This window comes from Mobula birostris, chromosome 9 (assembly GCF_030028105.1).
Source record: "Mobula birostris isolate sMobBir1 chromosome 9, sMobBir1.hap1, whole genome shotgun sequence".
Lineage (NCBI taxonomy): Eukaryota > Metazoa > Chordata > Chondrichthyes > Myliobatiformes > Myliobatidae > Mobula > Mobula birostris.
This window is the reverse complement of record NC_092378.1, coordinates 131,438,287-131,464,648: the sequence shown is the minus strand read 5'-3', so window position 1 is coordinate 131,464,648 and position 26,362 is coordinate 131,438,287. Positions and strand designations below refer to the sequence as shown.

The following is a 26,362-nucleotide window of genomic DNA, read 5'->3' as shown; positions in this document are numbered from 1 at the left end:
GAACTGAGACCGAGGCTATGGGCCAGTTCCGTATGCACCAGGTTTCGGATTTACAGAGTTAATTTCATTCTGAAATTATGAGAGCTGTATTGTAATTTCACTTGTCACTTGCTTTATTGTTTGCATAATAATTTTTTCTCTCTCCCTCTGCAAATTGGGTGTGGGTCTTTTTTTTTAAATGGGGATTTTTCCAGGTTTCTTGTTTTGTGGTTGTCTGTAAGCAGCTAAATCTCAAGGTTGTATAATTTATACAAACTTTGATAATAAGTGTACTTTGAAATTTTCTGCCCCTATGACAGTGCTTGTACTGAAACGTATCCTTGTTTCTCTAACATCTCTGTCCAACAATGACTATGCTTTAAACTGACAGTGGTATATTCTACCCTCTTGTTGCTATGTAGTGCCAATGGAATCTTCATGGAATGAATATGGATACCCAGTCTCCTGAGTGTATTCATAGCAGACAGCTGGACACAAAGGAAATCTAAGAATATGGGGAGGACTAAAAGATCAAAAGTTCAAGAACGGCTACTTCCCTTCAACCACTAGTTTTTGAAACAAATGGCAAAACCATAATTACTAGTTTGGCAACATGACTACTTTGCACTACAATAGTTTTTCTTTTTCTAATTGTGCTTACTTGCAAAAATTGTGTACAATTTATGCTTAACTTATGTTTCTTGTAAATGCTACTTGAATGATGCTATATGCCTGTGATGCTGTTGGAAGTTTTTCACTGCACTTGTGCATATGACAATAAACTTGGCTTGGATTTTGATTTGGGATTATTTTTGTTTACTTTTAAACTGTGAATTACATTTAAAATAGAGTTATAGAGCAATCCAGCAGGGACACAGGACCTTCAGACCAGCAAGTTCATGCCAATCAGAGTGCCCATCCAGCTAATGCCAAGTTTCTATGTCTCACCCACATCCCTCCAAGCTTTGCCTCTCCACATATCTATTCATATGTTTCTTAATACAACTATTGTACCTACCTCAACCACTTCTTCTGGCAGATCTTTCCATACATTCACCACTCTCTGCATAAAAAATTGCCCCTTTGGTCCCTTTTAAATCTTCCCCTCTCATCTTAAACCCATGACCCCTAATTTTGGTCTCCCCTACTCTGAGGTATAAAGTATTACCATACACCTCTCATAATTTTAAATATTTTTAAAAGGTCACCATCATTCTCCTACATTCCAAGGTAAATGGGAAAATTGGTAATATGATTATAGGAGAATGGCTGAAAGCCTGATGGAAGTAGAGACTTACAAAATATTTTTAATAATGACTAGACAAGCACCTGAAGAGTTCTCACCTCACTTGACCTTGAAGGTAGAGTTTGAGAACATTGTTCACAATCACACATCAGATGCAATGCACTTACCCATTTCTGATGCATAAGGTATGTTAAAAGCTAACAGATACATTACATAACAGAAATAAAAACACACATTAGTTTGAAAATCACAATGATTAAAAAGGGATTGATTTCACCTGTACAGGCCACTTGGATCTTTGAGTAGACACTAGACATTTTCAACTTATTTCACATCTACCATAAACAACAACATGAATCCCTCTAATCACAGCTTAACTGCACTATTTTCTGTTTGGAAAAAGAATCTCAGAAATAATATCTTCCCTGGAGATCTTCCCACTTCAGTTGTCTGAAGGCAAAGCAAAAGTACCAGCTGTTCAAGATATCAAATAAGTAGCTACAACATACCTCACTTAGTGCTCAGGATGTGAGTGCTAATGGAGTCATTGCTGAGAGGGGGTCATTACTAATAGTCCTAATGTGTCAAGAATCTGAACTGAACCTATGCCACTCTCACCACTTCTGCTGCTGCATTAGGCAACTAGTGCAAATCCAGCAGTATATCATTCAGTGTTCACTGGGAAGAGATTGCTGTGAGGCAATTGATGAATAGGCCCTCTGCAAACCTAAGAGCTGCAGAGAGCTCTGGAGCCAAACTAAGAGAAGTGGAAACAGAAACTGCCATCATGTCCAACAGAAAGTGATGAAAGACTCTGTGTGATCCATCAGCACATGGAGTAGCGGCTGCCAATCCCCAACAATGCCCAGGATCACTAAGCTGGCCAGAATCCAACAATGCTGTGCCCTGGTCTACCCAACACCAAGTACACAATGCTATGGAACAATTTATTGCTGAGGTGGAACCAGCAGAGATTCATACCAAATTCCTGGCACAGCGGTGTGCAGTCTAAGCAAATGTCTTTATTGAGGCAAAGTTGGATACATACCTCTGAGTTTTCAGACTTCAGGACCAAGAGCAATGAAACAAATCTGTATTCTGTGGAGTAGTGCTAAGCAGGATACCAGTGCATGTTTTGGAGCATGTTAATAATTATTACCACTATTTCAGAAACTAATGCTAGCTTTGTTGCTGTTATCCACTTTGATGTGAAGCTTTTGAGTAAATTAACTTCCAAGTATCTCCATTGTAATCTCAGAAATAGTATATTTAGTCCAATATGTTCACTCCAATGTATGTTCCACTCAAGCCTCTTCCACCTTACTTCATCTCATCCCAAACAAAGATGCTTCTGTTTCAATCTCCCTCCCTTATGTCAATCACCAAACATCCCACAAGGCATCAGCATTGTTTTGACAACTGAATGATCATAAACTTTCTTTAAAGATATGAAGTAAATATGTAGAGGTTTGTTCATCTTTTCAATCTCCAACAATTTGGTTGAGGTGGACAAAGCCTCAGCTCATGCTCAAATTTATTTGCATAAAATAGCAATAAATAAGTAGCTTAGGCTAAGTATTCACATCACTTCCAACTAGTAATAATATTGCAAACTTCCATATTACACTGGCAGCCCATAAGTCCTGCTTTGGTTTTAGATTAGCATTTGCTCCAGAGATTTATGTTAGGTATTGCAACAGTTAATTACCAACATGGTCAAGCGTTGAAGATATAATTGATGAATACATTATCTATAACTGATTGCATAAGGAAATAGATCATAGCAGATTATTTAACGTGTAATATCTGTCTAACTCCTACCATATAAAAGAACCTTACCTCTATGTGATGTTGACCAGGTTTTGTTTCTATCTAGTTTCCATACTTGGGCACTCACTATCCATGCCCCCAATAAAGACCTACTGCATATTGTGTGCTCTGCTCCAGTTTTCCAACTTCCATTGTCTTATCAAACCATCAGATGCATGGTTTATGACAAAGAGAAAAAAATGGCTGGAGCTGCTGAGTACTTTTATGCAAGGGTGCTTGTCAGGTGCATCAAAAATCAACTTACAAAACTTAGTGAAAATACAGAAAAGAAAAATGCCAATATTTACAAAATGATATCTACCAGAAAACACAATAATAGCTCTATACTTACTCCCATCCAGTGTAAACTCCTGGCAGCCCCTATATCTCTTAATGAGGGTGAAGAGCTCCTTTTTTTCAAGCACTAGGACATACCATCTTTAATTACCAACAGAGTTAAGATTACACATAAATTTGACTATCAGAATCAGGTTTAATATCACTAGCATATATAATGAAATTCGTTTACGGCAGCAGTACAATGAAATTCATGATAAATATAGTGGATAAACAATTACGGTAAATATATACATGCCTATTAAATAATTAAGTTAAAATGCATAGTACAAAAAAAATTAAAAAGTGGTGAGGGAGTGTTCATGGGTTCATTGTTTGTTTAGAAATTAGATGGCAGAGGGGAAGAAGCTGTTTCTGAATCCCTAAGTGTGTGCATTCAGGTTTTATATCGCCTTCCCAACAGTTAACAATGGGAAGAGGGCATGTACTAGGTGGTGGGAGTCCTTAATGATTGACACAGATTCCTAAGGCACTGCTCCTTAAAGATGTCTTAGATACTACAAAGGCTAGTACCCTTGATGGAGCTGACTAATTTTACAAGTTTCTGCAACTTACTCGGATCTTGTGCAGTAGCCCTGCACCCCCCATACCAGATGGTGAAACAGCCAGACAGAATGCTCTCCATGGTACTTTTATAGAAGTTTGAGTGTTTTAGTTGACAAATCAAATCTCCTCAAACTCCAAATGAAATATAGCTGCTGTCTTGCCTTCTTTATAGCTGTATTAATATGTTGCATCCAAGTCAGGTCCTCAGTGATAATGACATCTGGGAACTTGAAATTGCTCACTCTCTCCACTTCTGATCCCTCCAAGAGGACTGGTTTGTGTTCCCCCATCTTACTGTTTCTGAACTACACAATCAGTTCTTTGGTTTTGCTCACGTTCAGTGCAAGGTTGTTGCTGTGACACCACTCAACTAACTGGCTCAGTATGCCCTTTTGTCACCATCTGAAGTTCTGCCAACAATGCTTGTATCATCAGCAAATTTATAGACAGCATTTGAACTACACCTAGCCACACAGCCAGTGTTGATTGATGACAAGGTGGACATGTTATTTCTAGTCCGCACAGATTGCGGTCTTCCAGTTAGGAAGTCAAGGATCCAGTTGTAGAGCGAGGTAGAGGTCCAGGTTCTATAGTTTTCCAATTAGGTCTGTAGGAATTATGGTGTTAATTTCTGAACTATAGTCAATAAACAGCATCCCTAATTAAGTATTTGCATTGTCCAGGTGATCCAAGGTCACGTGGAAAGCCATTGAGATCACATCTGCTGTAGACCTCTTGTGGCGATAGGCAAATGGCAGTCAGTCCAGGTCCTTCCCGAGACTGGTGCTGATTCTAGCCATATCCAACCTCTCAATCCTCCATCACTGTACATGTGAGTGCTACTGGATGATAAGTTGTTACGGCAACTCGCGCTGCTTTTCCTGGGCACTGGTATAACTGTTGCCCTTTTGAAGCAGGTGGGAACTTCCAACTGTAGCAGTGAGTGACTGAAGATGTCTTTGAATACCCCGTCAGTTGGTTACGACAGGTTTTCGAAGCCTTACCATTAGGCCCTGCTGCCCTGCAAAGATTCATGCTCTTGAAAGATAGCCTGAAGTCATCCTCCAAGACAGAGCTCCCAGGGTCACTGGATTTTGCAGGTATCTCCATAGCTGTAGTTTTAGTCTCTCTTTCAAAGACAGCTTTCAATATGATGCACCCCACAATTACAATCACATTACAAAATAAACAACAGTATCCATCTTAAATACAGTATACAAACAACATATACACATTCCCAATGCTAAAGATATAAAATATTCTGCCATGTACAGCAGGAAAGGCACCATAAAGCCAACCCGAGTACATCAGCTCAGTTTAGGACCCAGCAGAGAAACAGCAGAATACACAACACAATCGCACCCTTACAGGTAAGTACAAATAAAGAATAAAATTAAACTAAACTTTGGTTTCTGACTCTGAATGCATGTAACAATGCAGAGTGAAAACAGTTGGCTAATATGAGAATACACTGGGGAAGACACTGAGGTGCGTAGACTCACCGCAATGACAGCAGAATGACAAGGTAATGTTTGTGTGTGATTAACCGTGCATGTGTAAGGAGTGAGTTTACCAAGTGGTCTCCACCACGCAAACAGCTGAAGCAGTAACTGCAGATATAAAAGCAACAGTGGGAACTACTCTGCACCCCTGTACTCGAAGAGCACTGAAAGAAACTATTTTAGAATGAAACTGATTTAGGTCCAATATTGGCCACAGACACAACACCTGAAATATAGGTTAAGGTGGAGATTGCACTTGGTTAACATTCCATTTCAAAGGTTAGACAGCATAGAAAATGAGCAATAAAATACTGTTACTGCATTCAATACTGAGATATTAAAAATCAAATTTCAAAGCATGTTCACTAGAATACAAGTCTATGCTATATTTAGCATATAATCATAGAATAATCTCCATTAACAGACATCAAATAGCATGTACAGCCTATGAGAAAATGTCTCACATATGCAAATGTCGCAAATGCTAAGTGCATATCAAATGTGCACCTCGTGGCTTAATCATTGATTTCATAACAAAGAAACTCAGAATTATCAACTGAAATATGTCAATCACCTCACCAAACTGTGGATGAAAAAGGCATAAACATGCAATTTGCAAGCAAGAAACTTTTCAAATATATTCCAAAAGGCAACTGAGAAAAATCCAAACAATTATCATAAATCAGAACATCAAGCAATGATTTTCTTGTGTATGACTGTTCTTCACTGAGCAGCCTGAGAATGGAGTTACATTTGCTTTCTACTGCCTCCTGCTCAGCCTTCTCATCCTTCCCATTACCTTAGAGTTGTGTGGGTTACCATGGAAGAATAACCTATAATTCTACAGTTGCATACAAGAGTACAGATTCTATTTTACCTGGCAGTTTATTCTGGAATGTTTCATGTCTTAAGGAACTTATTACTTATTTTTGTTTATAATTTCTGACTATTTCATTGACAAGAAATAATTTGGAAAATATGTAGCTCAGGTGGTTGATGGTTGGGTTGAGTTGTTCTCCAACCTTGGCAATTTACTTGCAAACATTTTGTCACTGTATGAAGAGAAATCATCAGTGCGCTGTTAATTGTGGTCTTGGAAAATGTGTAGCTCGGGTGGTCAAACGTTTGCAAGTAAATTGCCAAGATCGGAGAACAAAACCCAGCCATCTCACTGACTTCTTAAAAGGCCAAGGCAAAATCCTTAATATCTGAAGAGATTTCTAAGTGTGGATCAGCATTAGTGTAAATCATAGAGTTCTCCCTATGAGAATGATCTCAAGTACTTGAAAGAACCACCAGTTATCAATAGAACTTGACCAAGTTATCTGTTATATTAAATGAGATGAGCTGTATAATTAACCAAGTGAAACCTCCTGGGCTTTCACTATCTTCTACAATTCATTATTTCATGCAATACTGGTACTATTGTTTTGATTGATTCTTTGTTCTTGATGGAGAACAAAAAAAAAAAAAGCTGCTTTACACAAATTTATGGTGGGAGAGAAAAAATATTCTTAGGAAGAAATATCTAATCTCTTGTAACATGTACCATTTTTCTTGCAGTGGTATTAAAGTGGTTGACACAATTGCACAATGTAAAAGTTTCCTACAATATAAACCATAAATCCTTTGAGAAGGAAAGTGGAACAGCACTTTGCTGCCACTATTAATAACACAAAATTGTACGATTTAATTGGAATCCACTACAACTTCAAGTTCCCAATATGACATGCATAACTGAGTGTATTCCACCCAGGAAATAAGGGAAAATAACTGTCAATGCTGGACCATAAGACACAGGAGCAGAATTGGACCATTCAGACCATCGAGTCTGTTCTACCACTCCATCATGTCTGCTCCATGATGCTCCATGGCTGCTCAGGTTGCTTTCAATCACCCTCAGTAAAAATGTCATCACTCACTCCACAAGCGTTAAGGGCATGTCACATGTTGTCTTGTTTGCAGCAAGACCACTACATTCATCAAAATAAAGCTTACTCCAGAAGATAAATATCTAAACAAAACCACAAAGACACAAGACTATTTTACCTCAATTAGTTTCCGCTCATAGGTGTTCGCCAGCTCATCATTATCCACCACAGGTTTAGGCTCTGGGATCACAAGATCTGTATCACCACTCCGCAAGTTTGGAAAAACTAAATGAAATTAGATTTTAAAAATTAATTTAACTTTATGAAAAGTAGCTTATATATGAAAACATCATTATAATTTCCAAGAATATTACACCTTTAACAAATACATTATTTTTAAACCTTTTGTCCAGTTTCTCTCCGGTAATATGATACCTACGCCAATAATTAAATATAAAATTGGAGCGTGAGCCTATTAAACATAAATCTGCTCCAGACATACCAATGATGTTTTGTTGCTTAAGTAATTGTACACCTACTTTTTAAACCACAGCTTTGCTGACGATCTCTGCTATTTCAAAAAATGCACAAATCTGTTTCCTGCTTCAACTGAGCATTTCAGTGCACTGAATAGGATCTAGATTCAGCAACCAGCAAATACTTGCACAAAAATGGAAATCATTTCACAGACAGCTATCAGCAGACAAGTTTACTTTCATTCCTAAATGTTGATGGCCATTGCATTGATGTTACGAGCATAGGTCAGGGTTGTTGGGACATACAGCCTTTAATGACAGCTACTTATGAACCAGTTATCTCAAAGTATATTAGGTTACAGCTCAAAAAAGACAAAAATATCAGAAGTCATTGCAGAATTGACAGAATAAACTATTTTTCATGATAAACAACAGAACACTATGGAAACATACAACACAAAAATATTGAGAAATGTACAAAGACCAATGTCTGATTAGTGGATGCTTCCACATTTAATCATATTTCAATTTTATCCACTTTTTAATTTTTTTTTAATTCCAACAACATTTTGCAGTAATCATTCAAACCCATAGGTGTTCTGCTTTTAGGATCACTCACTGATATGCTTGCAAGAGTGTAGGGCTTTGGCTCAATGGGCTTAGGCTGTAACGGGAAGAGGCGAGAGCGAGGCACCAACTCTTCTTTTCCCCTTGGCAAATCGGGCCAGACAGACAGAGGAACAGCAGGGCTTACATAGCTAACAGTACAAGCTAACGGTTTAAAAGTTTTGTGTGTTTGGTGAGGTAAGTGGGTGAGTAGGCTTATTTTTCCTTGTTTCATTCCTGTAGAATTAGGTAGCACGCCTGCAGGTTTAGTGCTTTGTTCAGGGTGTCAGATGTGGGAATTCTGGGAGACCTCCAGCCTCCCTGATGGCCACATCTGCGCCAAGTGCACCAAGATGAAGCTCCTCAGAGACCGTGTTAGGGATCTGGAGCTGCAGCCTGATGACCTACTGCTTATTAGGGAAAGTGAAGAGGTGATAGACAGGAGCTACAGGAAGTAGTTATCCCTAGGCTACAGGGTCAGAAAACTGGGTGACTGTCAGGAGAGGGAAGGAAAATGCCCAGATAGTGGAGAGCACCCCTGTGGCTGCCCCCCTCAGCAACAAGTACCTTCTTCTGGATGCTGTTGAGGGGGATGACCTGACAGGGGATGCCCACAGTGACCGGGTCTCTGGCACTGAGCCTGGCGCTGTTGTGCCAGAGGGAAGGAGGGAGAAGAGGAATGGGGTAGTCAGGGGATTCCATAGTCAGAGGAACAGGCAGGAGATTCTGTGAGCCTGATAGAGATACCTGCATGGTGTGTTGCCTCCCAAGTGCCAGGGTACGGGATGTCTCGGATCAGGTCCAGAATATTCTGAAGGGAAAGGGCGAGCAGCCAGTTGTCTTGGTACATGTTGGTACCAATGACATAGACAGGACAAGGGAGGAGGTCCTGAACAGAGATTTCCGGGTGTTAGGAAGGAAGCTGAGAAGCAGGACCTCCAGTGTAGTAATCTCGGGATTGCTACCTGTGCCACGTGCTAGAGAGGGCAAGAATAGTAGGATCAGGCAGATGAATGTGTGGCTGAGAGACTGGTGCAGGGGGCAGGGCTTCAGATTTTTGGATCATTGGGATCTCTTCTTGGGGAAGTATGACCTGTTCAAAAAGGACAGTTTACACCTGAACCCGAAGAGGACCATTATCCTGGCGGGAAGGTTTAATAGAGCTACTAGGGAGGGTTTAAGCTAATTTGACAGGGGGATGGGAACCGGAATGATAGAGCAGAGGAGGGGGAAAACAGAAATAAATCTAAGACAGTGAGCAGTAAAGATGTCAGGAAGGACAGGCAGGTTATGGGGCAAATTTGCAGCCATTGGGATGAGTTGCAGTGCAATCAAAGCAAAAAGTACCAAATACTGGACTTAAGGTGTTATACTTAAATGCATACAGCATAAGGAATAAGGTGGATGATCTTGTCGTACAGCTACAGCTTGGCAGATACGATATTGTGGACATCACTGAGACATGGCTAAAGGATGCATGTCTCTGGGAGCTGAACATCCAAGTATACATGGTGTATCGGAAGAATAGGCAGGTAGGCAGAGGGGGTGGTGTGGCTTTATTGGTAAGAAATGATATTAAATCATTAGAAAGAGGTGACATAGGATCGGAAGGTGCAGAATCTTCATGGATTGAGCTAAGAAATCACAGGAGTAAAAGTACCCTGATGGCAGTTATATACAGGCTCCAAACAGCTACAGTGATGTGGTCTACAAATTACAACAAGAAATAGAAAAGGCTTGTCAGAAGGGAAGTGTTATGATAATTGTGGGGGATTTTAACATGCGAGTGGATTGGGAAAATCAGGTCGGCAATGGATCTCAAGAGAATTTGTAGAATGTCTACGAGATGGCTTTTTAGAACAGCTTGCTGTTGAGCCCACTAGGGAATCGGTTGCACTGGATTGGGTATTGTGTGATGAACCGGAGGTGATTAGAGAGATTGAGGTGAAGGAACCCTTAGAAGACAGTGATCATAACATGATTGAGTTCACTGTGAAATTTGAGAAAGAGAAGCAGAAATCCAATGTGTCGGTATTTCAGTGGAGTAAAGGAAATTACAGTGGCATGAGAGAGGAACTGGCCAAAGTTCACTGGAAAGGGACACTAGCAGGAAGGATGGCAGAGCAGCAGTGGCTGGAGTTTATGCCAGAAGTGAGGAAGGTGTAAGACAGGTATATTCCAAAAAAGAAGAAATTTTCGAAAGGAAAAAGGATGCAACCGTGGTTGACAAGAGAAGTCAAAGCCAAAGTTAAAGGAAAGGAGAGGGCATACAAAGAAGCAAAACTTAGTGGGAAGACAGAGGATTCGGAGGTTTTTAAAAGCTTACAAAAGGAAACTAAGAAGATCATTAAGAGGGAAAAGATGAACTATGAAAGGAAGTTAGCAAATAATATCAAAGAGGATACTAAAAGCTTTTTCAAGTATATAAAGAGTAAAAGGCAGGTGAGAGTAGATATAGGACCAATAGAAAATGATGCTGGAGAAATCGTACTGGGAGATAAGGAGATGGCTGAGGAACTGAACGAGTATTTTGCATCAGTCTTCACTAAGGAAGACATCAGCAGTATACCGGACACTCATGGGTGGCAGGGAAGAGAAGTGTATGCAGTCACAATTATGACAGAGAAAGTACTCAGGAAGCTGAATAGCCTAAGGGTAGATAAATCTCCCGGACCAGATGGAATGCACCCTCGTGTTCTGAAGGAAGCAGCTGTGGAGATTGCGGAGGCATCAGCAATGATCTTTCAAAAGTCAATAGATTCTGGCATGGTTCCGGAGGACTGGAAGATTGCAAATGTCACTCTGTTATTTAAGAAGTGGGCAAGGAGGCAAAAAGGAAATTATAGACCTGTTATCTTGACATCAGTGGTTGGGAAGTTGTTGGAGTCGATTATCATGGATGTGGTTACGGAGTACCTGGAGGCATATGACAAGATAGGCAGAACTCAGCATGGTTTCCTTAAAGGAAAATCCTGTCTGACAAACCTATTGCAATTTTTTGAGGAAATTACAAGTAGGCTTGACAAGGGAGATGCAGTGGATGTTGTGTATTTGGATTTTCGTCAGAAGGCCTTTGACAAGGTGCCGCACATGAGGCTGCAAAACAAGCTAAGAGCACAGGGAATTAAGGGAAAGTTACATACGTGGATCGAGCGTTAGCTGATTGGCAAGAAACAGAGAGTGGGAATAAAGGGATCCCATTCTGGTTGGCTGCCGGTTACCAGTGGTGTTCCACAGGGGTCCGTGTTGGGACCACTTCTTTTTACGTTGTACAACAACGATTTGGATTATGGAATAGGTGGCTTTCTGGCTAATTTTGCTGATGATACAAAGATAGGTGGAGGGGCCGGTAGTGCTGAGGAAACAGAGAGTCTGCAGAGAGACTTGGATAGATTGGGAGAATGGGCAAAGAAGTGGCAAATGAAATACAATGTTGGAAAGTGTATAGTTATGCACTTTGGTAGAAGGAATAACCAGGCAGACTATTATTTAAATGGGAAGAGGATTTAAAGTTCTGAGATGCAATGGGACTTGGGATACCCTTAAGGTTAACCTCCAGGTTGAGTCGGTGGTGAAGGCGGCGAATGCAATGTTGGCATTCATTCCCAGAGGAATAGAGTATAGGAGCAAGGATGTGATGTTGAGGCTCTATAAGGCATTAGTAAGACCTCACTTGGAGTACTGTGTGCAGTTTTGGACTCCTTATTTAAGAAAGGATATGCTGATGTTGGAGAGGGTTCAGAGAAGATTCACTAGAATGATTCTGGGAATGAGAGGGTTATCATACGAGGAACGTTTGACCGCTCTTGGACTGTACTCCTTGGAGTTTAGAAGAATGAGGGGGGACGTCATAGAAACATTTCGAATGTTGAAAGGCATGGACAGAATGGATGTGGCAAAGTTGTTTCCCATGGTGGGGGTATCTAGTACAAGAGGGCATGACTTAAGGATTGAAGGGCGCCCATTCAGAACAGAGTTGCAAAGAAATTTTTTTAGCCAGGGGGTGGTGAATCTGTGGAATTTGTTGCCATGGGCAGCAGTGGAGGTCAAATCATTGGGTGTATTTAAGGCAGAGATTGACAGGTATCTGAGTAGCCAGGGCACCAAAGGTTATGGTGAGAGGCGGGCGAGTGGGACTAAATGGGAGAATGGATCAGCTCATGATAAAATGGCGGAGCAGACTCAATGGGCCAAATGGCCAACTTCTGCTTTATGTCTTATAGTCTTATGGTAATGTTGAGACTTTATAAAGCACTGGTGAGGCCTCATTTTGAGTATTGTGAGCAGCTTTGGACCCCTCATCTTAGAAAGGATGTGCTGAAATTACAGAGGGTTCAAAGCAGGTTCATGAAAATGATTCCAGGATTAAACAACTTGTCATTTGAAGAGCATTTGATAGCTTTGGGCCTGTATTCACTAGAATTCAGAAGAACGAGGGGTGACCTCTTTGAAACCTATTGAATGGTGAAAGGCCTTGATACAGTGGATGTAGAGAGGATGTTTCCTATGGCGGGAGTGTCTAAGACCAGAAGACACAGCCTCAGAATAGAGGGGCGTCCTTTTAGAATGGAGATAAGGAGGAACTTCTTTAGCCTGAGAGTGGTAAATATGCGAAATTCGTTGCCACAGGCAGCTGTGGAGGCCAAGTCTGCATGTATATTTAAGGCAGAGGTTGATAAGATTGTTGATTGGTCAGGGAATGAAGGGATACAGGGAGAAGGCAGGGGATTGGGACTGAGAGGAAAAATGGATGAGCCATGATGAAATGACAGAGCAAACTCAAAAGGCCAAATGGCCTAATTCTACTCCTATATCTTTTGGTCTTATGCTTGTGTCACAATGCATAAACACGAGATTCTGTAGATGCTAGAAATCTAGTGTAACACACACTAAATGCTAGAGGAACTCAGCAGGTCAGGCAGGAACTATGGAAAAGAATAAGGAGTCTATGATTCATGCCAAGCCCATTCATCAGGATTCTTCATTCCTTTCCATAAATACTGCCTGACCTGCTGAGTTCCTTCAACATTTTGTGAGTGTGATGTCACAGTGACCATGTTTCTCCATCAGTCAGTTTTCCTGGTACATTTCAACAAGGCAGCAAACAAAGTACAACAGCCCTACAGAAAGATATTTGGAACTGCAAGGAGTCACAAATAACTAAAAGATCCTGATTTAGCATAGCAATTAGACATGTTAAATTATAAAAACTGGGATTATCATCATAAAGCAATATTTAACATTGCCTCTGTCAAATGAAGTGCACATGATAACAAAGGTTTAAAGTAATAACTTAAAGATTTAAACTCTCGAGTTTGTACTCGCAATTAATAAGCATCCTCAAATTTAATTTCATTATTTATGTACTCAGAAGTAAAATATGCAAATTTTTTCTCAAAATAACACTCGACATTAAATAAGTGTGACAATGACTTCAGCTGGCAATTAGATGAGAAAGCTTTGATTAAAATAACATTTAATTTAATCTCAGAGGGTTACCTGAAAAACTGCTCCAACCTATTTGTGTAAATCAGTTGCTGCACTTACACCATAAACAATTTTATGCATGAATTTAATCCAGGCTTGACTGGATTTTTCAGGAACTAATATATTCTGATCTAGAAATTCTGGCATATCCCAATGAGTAGAGCAGATTGCATTGCAGCAAAAGAGCCAATGACTGTATCTATCAATCAATAACATCGCAAGCCTCAATCCCTTTGAAAACTTGGGGGGGGGGGGGTGTTGCAATGGTGGCGATGATGCAGAAGTTCAAAGTTCAAAGTAAATTGGATATAATCACCATATACTATCCTGAAATCTGTTTTATTGCAGGTGATCACAGTAGAGAAAATTACAATAAAGCAATGAAAAACTACACACAAATGAAGACTAAAAGACAAATATAATAAACAGATGGATAATTAATTAATACCAAGAACATGAGTTGTAGAGTCCTTGAAAGTGAGTGCATAGATTGTGCAATCAGTTCAGTGTTGAGGTGAGTGAACTTATCTATGCTGGTTCAGAACAGAGGTTGCAGAAAACCCCAAGACCAGGGATTCCCAACCTGGGATCCACAGATCCCTCAGTTAATGGTAGAGGGTCCATGGCATAAAAATGGTTGGGACCTTCTGCTTTAGACTGTTGGGGCTGCACGCTGCTGTTTGCTGGAGTGTGGCATTAGGGAAGGAAACTGATTTAAATCTGAATTACTTACTACAACAGAAGACAGACCACAAGTTCAAAACACAAAGGCGCTTGGTTTCAAAGGCTGTGCCTTTTAAGCTTAAGTCAAAATCCTTGACTACCACTAAGAACTCTATAGTCTTGATTTTATAATTTTGCTTCACCGGCCAGGTAATGAGAAATTAATTTGAATGAAGCCAGCTTTTTCAAAAGACAAATTTATAAGCCATCAACGGAGGACTTCCAGTGAGGCCCAAGGCAAGATGGCAGCACGGCACTGAGCGCTGACATACAACCCTCCTTTTTCAAGTTCTTCAGGGCTCATAGACGGTCTTAATACAAGTTTGAGTTGGAGATCTAACTAAAGACATGGCTTCAAAAAAAGATACAAATTCAACCAGGAAACAAGATACCAGCAGACGACAACAAGCTAGCGATTCATCCGAAGAAATAGCTATGCTAATTAAACAAACAATCGCAACGGAGATGGAATCGTTGCAAGAAACGGTAGCCCACATGCTAAGGGAGTTGCTGGAAAAGGCTCTCGACCCCATACAGAAGCAAATGGCAGAGAATGGCAACATTCTCCGGTCGTTAAAGGAGCAAGTGGACATTCACGCTAAAAAATTTCACACGGCCTTTAACAAAATAGACAGCATTCAGGTTAGCTTACACAAGAATGAGAAAGTTACTAACTCCCGTCTCGCGAAGGTGTCTAAGATATGGAAGAAGTTAAACGACTTGGAGGACAGATCCAGGAGAAACAACTTACCGACAGGCGGTGAGGGCGACGATCCAAGAGGTTACCTCCAGAAGATGCTGCCTAATTGGATTCCAGCACTCAAGAATTCCCACAGCACTCCTTTGGAGATCGATAGAGCATATAGGATCTTTTCCAACAACACCTCAAGACTGCGGACCATGATTTTTAAGCTTCTACGGTACACCGACCGGCAGGCTATCCTGGAGGGTGCGAGGAAAGCCAAACCTACTCTCCCTGATGGCACCCAGCTACAGTTCTTCGCCGACTACAGCCCCGGGACGATGCAGGAACGGCAGGGATACAAGGAGATCCATGCTAAATTTCGACAGAAGGGGATCGACCCATTCCTCATATACCCAGCGATCTTGAAAGTGAATATCAAGCGCATGAATATGTCGTTTAACTCGGCAGAGAAAGCGAAATAAGTTCTGAAATCATCGGTGCTGGGAGATATGGAAGAAGACCCTGGGCAAAGTCCACACGCCCCTCGGGAGAAGATGGAACAGCATTAAGAGCTCGGACTAGCCTGTATGCGCAATTTATCAGGCACGGGCAAGTTAACATTCTAGGTGTGAAGTTTTCTGGTTATTCCTTTATCCGAAAGTCATTCGTTGCACCTTTGTATTTAGTTAATTAAGGGGCCAATTTGTTTCTGAATATTGCAGGTCAGAGTTTTAAGGTAATATTCAATACAGTATACCCAAATATAACATTTCATCAAGAATGAAGCTGAAAAACAGCAGTTTGTTCTGACTAGCTTTAGAATGTTATGTCTCCAGTAGACTTGTTTACATTTCTGGGCACCAGCTAAGACGTCATTAGCGCCATCGCTAAGCAACGGTTTATTGAAGCGACAGCTTCTTGCAAGATAACTGTTGGGATCTTGATCATGTGTTATAATATATGAGATGGAAACGGTTTTACTTATATAGGTTAACGGGTTTGTCCAGTTTCTTTTTTCTTGTCTCGTTGATATGATTGTCTATGACAACTGCTTTGCCTTTCTAATCTGTTGGTGCTGGAAGGGGGCGGTTGATGTCAGTGTTCAGTGTCTGACATTGCTAAGTGACACTCACAGATGTTACAAAGCAAAGGGTTGAATGGGAGGGGTGGTGGGAGGAGGGGTGATGGGTGGGTGGGAAGGGGGTAACTCAGGGCTCCACCACCAACTTACAATAACAGATCCAGGGGAAGATGAGCAACAAAGATAAATTAGAAAATCTTACTATTGTATCATTTAATGTTAGAGGATTAAACTCTCTCTACAAGCGTTCAAAGGTTTTAGATTTCTTACCCAGAAAGAAAATAGATATTGCACTGTTACAGGAAACACATCTTAAACCTAATGACATTCCCAGGGTTCAAAACTGTTTTTATAAACCTATTGTGGCATCAGCTGATGGTACTTGTACGAAAGGAGCTATGATAGTAATGAGACGTCATATTAATGTATCAATTGAAAGAACGGGCGCCAACAATAAAGGACGTGTAGCTTTTTGCTGCACATCCATTCAGAGTAAAAAGGTTGCATTCATTAGCCTATATGCCCCAACTATATTCGAGGTTGAATTTTTTTCCCTCAATTACCTCACAATTACTGAAGTTAAGTGACTACCAACTATATGTTGGTTCAGACATGAATGCTTTGGTAAACATTAACCTCGATAAATCTTCCTCAACTATATCAAGCTCTCAAGAATCTGCTTCCAAAGCACTTAACCTTTTTCTAGCAGATTTAAATTTAACAGATGTGTGGAGGGTGCATAATCCATCTGCTAAAGACTATACCTTCTTCTCCACAAGACAAAACCTTCTCTCAGATAGATTATATTCTTATATCCTCCAGTCTGCTGCCTTTAGTACGCTCAATAGAATTTTTGCCCAGACATCTATCTGATCACAACCCAGTCATATCTACTTTTAATTATGGCAAAATTAAAAATAAGGCTACTAGGTGGAGGTTTAACTCCACCCTTCTAAAAAACGACGAATTTCTATCACAACTGAGAACAAAACTGACAGAATTTATAAATGTAAATAAAAATAGTGTCTCAGATGTGACAGTGATTTGGGTCTCCATCAAGGGTTTCTTACGAAATAACGCTATATGGTTCAGTTCCCATCTACATAGAAGCCGGCTTCGAAAGATTTCCACCTTAGAAGAAGAATGTAAGGTTTTGGAGAATGATCTCAAAAGGAGATGCACCATAACAAAAGAAAACGAGCTCAAAACAAAACAAGCAGAATTAAATGACTTATTAAAAGCAGGGCAGAATATATGATCCATATAACCAAGCATAAGTATTACACAGAAGGCAGCAGGCCAAGCCATCTTTTAGCTCCAACGCTCAAACAACAGGAAACTAAAAGGTCTATACCAGCGATTAGATGGGCTAAACGTGGAGTAGTATCTTCAACAGAGGAAATAAACGAGACATTCAAGAATTACTTTAAAGAATTATATACAAGTGGCTCAATTCCTTCTGAGAATGACTTCACGGATTTTTTCAGTGGATTAGACCTCCCTACCTTGTCGTTAGAGGACACCAAAACTCTAAACTCTAGACCTAAACCCAGTAAGGACCCCTTGGGAGTGTGCCAATTACAGTCCAATCTCCTTGATAAATGCCGACCGTAAGATATTTTCCAAGGTCTTAGCCAGTAGACTTGAGACAGTAGTTGGGAAAATAATTAGCCCAGATCAAAGTGGCTTTATCAAGGGGCGTCTCACATCTGATAATATTCGCCGGCTCTTACATGTACTGAGTGCAACACATAAAATCCCACCTGCCTGTGGCCTGCTATTTCTAGATGCTGAAAAAGCATTCCATCGCCTTGAACGGCCTTAATCTTTGGAGAGTTCTAAAAGAATTTAAGTTCGGCGATAAATTTATCAATATGATTCGAACACTGTATGCTAATCCTTCAGCCCGGGTATGTGTGGGAGGAGGTTTCTCAGAGTTATTTGACATAGGACGGGGCACACAACAAGGGGACCCTTTGTCTCCTTTAATTTTTAATATATCTATTGAACCGCTTGCATATTTAATTAGAAACTCTCCTCAGATTTCCCCTATTACAATAGGTACAACATCACATTCAATATCACTTTACGTGGATAACACGCTAGTATATATGGTGAATGTTCAGCAAACTCTCCCCTATGTTTTAAAAACACTGGAGCAATTTGGATTTCTTTCAGGAGACAAAGTTAATTTGTTAAAATCAGCATCGATGCTGATTAATACGGATAAAAGTAAGGTGTCTCTTCCTCCCCAGATTAAAGTTACAAATGAGGTCCTCTACTTGGGTATTAAAGTTAATATTTCCCTATCATCTGTGGCTAAAACAAATTACTCTTTAATTCTAAAAAAAAAAAATAGAGGAAGATATTAATAGATGGAGACACCTGCCAGCATCAGTCCCGGCCCGTATTTCGGTCATTAAAATGAACATCTTACTCCGCATTAATTTTATCAGCTCAGGGATCCCACTTGCACCTCCAACAGGATATTGGCAAAAACTGGGCTCCTTACTACGATGCTATGTTTGGAATGGTAAACGACCCAATATAAAATGGTCAGTTCTACAATTCAAAAAGTCGAATGGAGGATTGGCATGTCCAAATTTTAAATTATATCACTGGGCATTTGTATTAAAAAGTCTTAGCTATTGGATGGAAGAGGATAAAGTTTCGTCCTGGAAAAATAGAGAACAAGAGCTAATAGCACCAATAAGGTTGAAGGACTTTCTCCTTATAGGTATGTCTACCAAAAAATGTGATTTCCATTACGATCCAATTTTAACCCATATGCTACAAGTGTTTAGAGCAACAGAAAAATTCCTAAAATTTAAAAGCGTATGGTGTAAATCATCTCCTTTATGGAACAATAATCGTTTTCTATCTGGGGGGGAAACCATTCACTAACAGAACTTAGGAGGATAAAGGTTTTACTACTCTTCGAGATATTAATGGGGCAAGTACTATCCTTAGCTTTCAAGAACTGATATCTTGATATAATATTGATAAACATTCTCTTTTTTTCTATTTTTGAGTAAGATCAGCTTGTAAAGCCTACAGCGTTCCCTGGGGGTCAGATTTAAAGGACCATCCCATTTCAAGTTGGATACAGAGTGCTCCAGGACAAATAGTGTCATATATCTATGATAAATTAAACTCCCAGAATTATATGCCCACATCGGGAATGAAAGCTTGGGATAGGGCCATATCTGAATTGGAACAAGACTTAGACTTGGATGCGATTTGGGATAATGCTGCCAGTGCTTCAAAAAACCCAAATCATCGATATATACACTTGAAATTTTGTCATAGAGCATATTTAACACTGAGAATTAGATATCAAATGGGACTGGTTCCTGACCCTTATTGCTCATTTTGTCCCCATGGAGCCATTGGCTCTTTTATACATGTTGTATGGGAATGTCCAGGGGTTTTTGGTTTGTGGGGGAAGGTATCAGTACTCTTACAGAACTAACAGGGGTACAATTGCCAATGGACCCCACTGTACATCTTCTAAATGATGACCCCCACCTTTCCCTTACAGAAAAAACACGCAAAATCCGGCTGGCAGGCCTGACTGCAGCTAAGAAGATTGTAGTCCAGCGTTGGAAACCTCCCCATATTTCAAATACTCACTGGCTCCGGAGCTTTTTGGACATTTCTTACCTGGAACTTTCATCAGCAAGAGTAAATGATGCATGACCAAACACAATCTTAATGTGGACAAATTTGATATCTGACTTAAAAGATCTTTTGTTAAAATAGGAATGCTTTGTCTGTGTACGTACTACTATTCAGTTGATTGGTGGAGGGGAGAAGGATGGGGGGAGAAGGATGGGGGAGAGAGGGGTGGAGGGGGGATGGTGATGAAGGTTGCGGGGTGGCTGGGTTTAACAGTCAAAATGTAATTGGCAACTGGTTGTACTGAATGTAATTTGTTGGTCTTGCAATAAAAAATTAATAATTAAAAAAGCCATCAACTACTTTTCAAAGTATTAAGATTTGGTCACCTCTGAATTTATCAAAAGCATAAACAGGAAAGAGACTTTGGCCTACATATTTTGCGTTTTGTACTCTATGTAATCTTATGAGGCAGTTAAGTCACATGGAAGATGGCAGTGTCACATTTTTCTTCACCTTCAAATTGTCAGGAATAATAGTACAGAAACCTTTCCTCCTTCCCGAACATGAAACTTCCAACATTCATAGTTACTAACCAGGGAAAGAAAGAAATGGATTTCAATGAAAAATCTCATAAATTAGGAATGTTAGCGCGGATCAATCACCATCCACAACAATAGAGTGAATCATGTTGCTTATGGATGCTGGGTTCAATGGGAACTTTTGCTGCACAGTTTCTCCCAGAAGTGAGTTCCTTACTTAAGCCAACTCCGGTTATGTGAAGCAGCAGATGGGGGCACATTTGCCATTCTGAATATGTGGAGATATTTTTAGGGAGCACTTGTATGGAGTTCTGGATCGGTTTGTCCCACTGGGGCAGGGAAAGGATGGCAGAGTGAGGGAACCATAGTTGACAAGAGATCTGGAACATCGAACCAAGAGGAAGAAAGAAGCATAATTAACATTTAGAAAGAAAAGATATGACAGGGCTTGAGAGAGTTACATGAGTCATTCGTCGGGGGATTGAGGTCAAGAGCCAAGGGATAATGTTGCAGCTCTATAAAACAACAGTTAATCCACACTTAGATGGTTGCATTCAGTTCTGGAAGCTTTATAGAGGGTGCAGAGGAGATTGACCAGGATGCTTTCTGGATTAGAAAACATGTCTTTTGAGGATAGTTTGATCAAGCTAGGGCTTTTCTCTTCTGAGCGGAGGAGAAGAGGTGACTTGATAGAAGGGTACAGATGATAAGAGGCACAGATAGAGTGGACAGCCAGAGAATTTGCCCAGGGTGGAAATGGCTAATATGAGGGGGCATAATATTAAGGTGATTGGAGAAAAGTATAGAGGGATGTTATAGGGTTCTTTTTGCACAGAGAGTGGTAGCCACATGGAACATGCTTCAAGGGGTGATGGTGGAGGTACATAAATTACGTACATTTCGAACTCTTAGATAGACACATGGATGAAAGAAAAATGAAGGGTTATGGAGGAGGGAAAGGTTAGTCTGATCTTAGGGTTGGTTATGAAAGGTCGGGACAATATTGTGGGTGAAGAGCCTGTACGTTCAATGTTCTGTGTTCCATTTGTTGGTCTCCAGTTGCAAAGCCCTTCACTGATGAAATTGCCTAACATTTCAAGAGGGAACAAAATATAGTAGCTGTGAAGAAATAAACAGAATTAATACTTAAGATTAATGACTTTCTGCCACTTTTCTAATACAACTTTATTGACCTTCTCTATATCCAATGATTCTATTTTGACATGCTATGTATTACCAACATTTTCTGTTTTGCTTTTATGTTTCCAGCAACTACAATTTTTGCTTTTTGATTACACTGGAAATTTGCTTCTCCAACCCTTATCCAGTTACACTTTTTATAGGAACTACATTCCTGTAACAAGTATTTCTGCCCTTAAGATGAAGAGAAAATAGGTTTTCCTCTTTTTTTAATTTTTAAGTATTTCAGTTTTAACATGAATCACATGGTTTAACAGCTTTTTTTAAAATCACTTACATCTATTGTGATGGTTTTTAAATCGTTTCTGAATAACAGACATTTACAAGCTTTCAAATATACATATACAAACATATATACATCCTTCATGAGTTAAGAAACTAAATCTAAACACAATATTATACATGTGGTCTCAGCAAAGCCCCGTGAAATTCCATAAAGACATCCTTACTCCTGTACTCAATCATTGTGCAATAAAAGCTAATGTAATTACATTTGCCTTCCCAATCACTGACTATAGCTGAACGTTAACAAGCAGTAATTCATGTACAGGGACACCCAAATCTCTCAGAACACCAATTCCTTTCATCTTCTTACCATTTACAAGTACTGTATTCTGATTTTCTACTTTTTCCTGCCACAGTGGATGACTTCATACTTGTTTACATTGTATTAAATCTGCCATATTCTCATCTATTAATCTGTCTCTATGACACGTCTTTCTGCATCTTCTTCACAGCCCACACTGCCAGCCAACTTTGTATAATTTGCATCTTTGCTCTCTTGCACTTGATCCTTTCATCCAAATTGTTGACAGAGTGTGTGAAAACAAGACTGCAAACAACAGGGGCCTAATAAAAAATAGCCCCAGTCTTCCCAAGTCTTCCAACCAGAAAGCAACATTTTACTTCTTAGCAACACACATCAAAGTTGCTGGTGAACGCAGCAGGTCAGGCAGCATCTCTAGGAAATGGTACAGTCGACGTTTCAGGCCGGGACCCTTCGTCGTGTTTGCGATTTTACTTCTTACTCCAGTCTTCAATTAAACCATCCACAATCCTTTTATGTGACCCATTAGCAAAAAGCTTCCTAAAACTCCAAAAGCAAAATTACTGGGTTTGAGACTACAAGGATGGAATCCACTGTCACCAGATACAAAAACTTTGGTAAAGGATTTAATATACGAGACAGATGTTTCCCAGATTAACGATGCTAAGATGAAGGAAGGCATTTTTGTTGGTCCACAATTCACAAAGATCAATGACAGGCAATTTGAAGAACTTCTCGTGGGGCCAGAGAAGTTGCATGGAAGCATTCAAGGATGTTGTTGAACATTTTCTTGGCAACTACAGAGCACCAAACTACCTGCAGTTTTTGACAACATGCTTCAAGCATATAAAAACATGAACTGCAATATGTCACTAAAGATTCATTTTCGACATTCCCATTTAGACTTGTTCGCTGCAAATCTTGGCACTGTCAGTGACAAGCATGGTGAAATGTTTCACAGGACAATGCAGTCATGGTATCAGGGCAACTGAAATCCATCAATGCTGGCTGATTATAGTCATAGTCATACTTTATTGATCCCGGGGGAAGCCTCACTTAAACGAGAAGCCTCAGACACTGCATACAAATGAAACTAATCAACAAAACATTTTTAATTTAGTTGAACTATTGCATAGCATCAGCACTGTTATGCAATTAAACAGATTATATTCAAGAAAAAGTTAATTTCTTACTTCTCCAAATTCCTACGTGAGACAAGTAGTCTCAAATTATATTTGTGTTCAGCTTCAAGCAGTCTATTATAAACACAAAAAAATTCTGAGGAAGCAACACATTTGGAAAAAAAAAACTTGCTGTCCACTGTTATCTATATATTACACTTTGGAAGATAATATCTTTTTTCATGGCCACAGGATTTTAAACCATGAGACAGGGAATCAACTTTCAGTTATATTCATCAATTATTTTTGAAATCAATGATCATTCATTTGAGCTTCTCATTCACTCTAGGTCTAGTTGTTCTCCATTATTTCCCTTGAGGTTCTCTGTATCCTCTTTTGTGAAGACAAACATTAAGTATTTAATTTATTTTCATTTCCTCATTTCCAATAATGCTTCTACAGATTCATTACCTTATGCTAAACCTTTTTCTTTTCAAATGTCAACAGAAGTTTTTAATATTTTCTAGTGACCACTCATTTCAATCCCCACACAGACATGTCTGCCACAATGAGGGTTGAGGCAGATTAGAGCACCAACACTTCATATTCCACCCTGGTAACCTCCAAGCTGATGACATCAACATCAATTTCTATATACTTCCAGTAACCACTCCCCTCTGTTTTGCTTCCCTTCCACATTTGTTTCCTCTTATTCCTGTGGCCCCTTTGTTCCTTTCCTTCCCCTCCCCTGCCCTCTCAACCTACCATAAGGTGTCAGTACCAGGGTGCTCAAAGCCTGTGCCCCTCAGCTATGTGGAGTACTTCGCCATGTATTCAACCTGAGCCTGAGGCTCCAGAGGGTTCCTGTACTGTGGAAATCATCCTGCCTTGTCCCTGTGCAGAAGACGCCACACCCCAGCAGCCTCAATGACTACAGACCAGTGGCATTGACCTCCCACATCATGAAGACGCTGGAGAGACTTGTTCTGGAGCTGCTCCAGCCTATGGTCAGGCCACACTTAGATCCCCTCCAGTTCACCTACCAGCCCTGACTAGGAGTTGAGGATGCTATTGTCTACCTGCTGAACTGTGTCTACGCCCGCGTAGACAAGCCAGCGAACACTGTGAGCGTCATGTTTTTTGACTTCTCCAGTGCGTTCAACACCATCTGCTCTGCTCTGCTGGGGGAGAAGCTGACAGCGATGCAGGTGGATGCTTCCCTGGTATCATGGATTCTTGATTACCTGACTGGCAGACCACAGTACGTGTGCTTGCAACACTGTGTGTCCAGCAGAGTGATCAGCAGCACTGGGGCTCCACAGGGGACTGTCTTGTCTCCCTTTCTCTTCACCATTTACACCTCGGACTTCAACTACTGCACAGAGTCTTGTCATTTTCAGAAGTTTTCGGATGACTCTGCTATAGTTGGATGCATCAGCAAGGGAGATGAGGTTGAGTACAGGGCTACGGTAGGAAACTTTGTCACACGGTGTGAGCAGAATTATCTGCAGCTTAATGTGAAAAAGACTAAGGAGCTGGTGGTTGACCTGAGGAGAGCTAAGGTACTGGTGACTCCTGTTTCCATCCAGGGGGTCAGTGTGGACATGGTGGAGGATTACAAATACCTGGGGATTCAAATTGCCAACAAACTGGACTGGTCAAAGAACACTGAGGCTGTCTACAAGAAGGGTCAGAACCGTCTCTATTTCCTGAGGAGACTGAGGTCCTTTAACATCTGCCGGATGATGCTGAGGATGTTCTACGAGTCTGTGGTGGCCAGTGCTATCATGTTTGCTATTATGTGCTGGAGCAGCAGGCTGAGGGTAGCAGACACCAACAGAATCAACAAACTCATTCGTAAGGTCAGTGATGTTGTGGGGATGGAACTGGACTCTCTCACGGTGGTATCTGAAAAGAGGATGCTGTCTAAGTTGCATGCCATCTTGGTCAATGTCTCCCATCCACTACATAATGTACTGGGTGGGCACAGGAGTACATTCAGCCAGAGATTCATTCCACCGAGATGCAGCACAGAGAGTCATAGGAAGTCATTCCTGCCTGTGGCCATCAAACTTTACAACTCCTCCCTTGGAGGGTCAGACACCCTGAGCCAATAGGCTGGTCCTGAACTTATTTTATAATTTACTGGCATAACTTACATATTACTATTTATCTATTTATGGTTCTATTACTATTTATTATTTATGGTGCAACTGTAACAAAAACTATTTTCCCCCGGGATCAATAAAGTATGACTATGACTATCACATCCTCTCATTCCCCACGTCCTACCCTTTATTCCATGGTCAATTGCCTTCTCTTCTTAGATTCCTTCTTCTTTAGCCCTTTGTCTCTTCCACCTATCATAGCTTCACACATCATTCCATTTCATCTCCCCCACCCCCTCACCTATTGTCTGCCAACTTGTGCTCCTCCCCCTCCATTTTGCCCTTTTCCTTTCTAGCTTTGAAGGAGCTCAACTCAAAACATTGACTGTTCATTTATTTCCCTCCACAGATGATGCCTGACCAATGGATTTTCTCCAGCATTGTGTATGTGTGAGTGAGTGGAAGTGTGAGTGAGTGAGTGAGTGGAAGTGTGAGTGAGTGAGTGAGTGGAAGTGTGAGTGAGTGAGTGAGTGGAAGTGTGAGTGAGTGGAAGTGTGAGTGAGAGAGTGAGAGAGTGAGAGAGTGAGAGAGTGAGAGAGTGAGAGAGTGAGAGAGTGAGAGAGTGAGAGAGTGAGAGAGTGAGAGAGTGAGAGAGTGAGAGAGTGAGAGAGTGAGAGAGTGAGAGAGTGAGAGAGTGAGAGAGTGAGAGAGTGAGAGAGTGAGAGAGAGAGAGAGAGAGAGAGAGAGAGAGTGAGAGAGTGAGAGAGTGAGAGAGTGAGAGAGTGAGAGAGTGAGAGAGTGAGAGAGTGAGAGAGTGAGAGAGTGAGAGAGTGAGAGAGTGAGAGAGTGAGAGAGAGA

At 40.6% G+C, this 26,362-nt stretch overlaps 1 protein-coding gene across 2 annotated transcripts in view; it reads right to left on the bottom strand.

Moving 5' to 3' along the window:
• The window catches only part of snx29 (sorting nexin 29), a 548,890-nt gene that overhangs the window by 335,398 nt on the left and 187,130 nt on the right, over positions 1-26,362 (bottom strand). For both annotated transcript variants that reach the window (XM_072268842.1, XM_072268844.1), the window contains one exon: positions 7,489-7,595. In XM_072268842.1, coding sequence (XP_072124943.1) covers positions 7,489-7,595 — 107 coding nt within the window. The remainder of the gene's footprint in view (positions 1-7,488; positions 7,596-26,362) is intronic.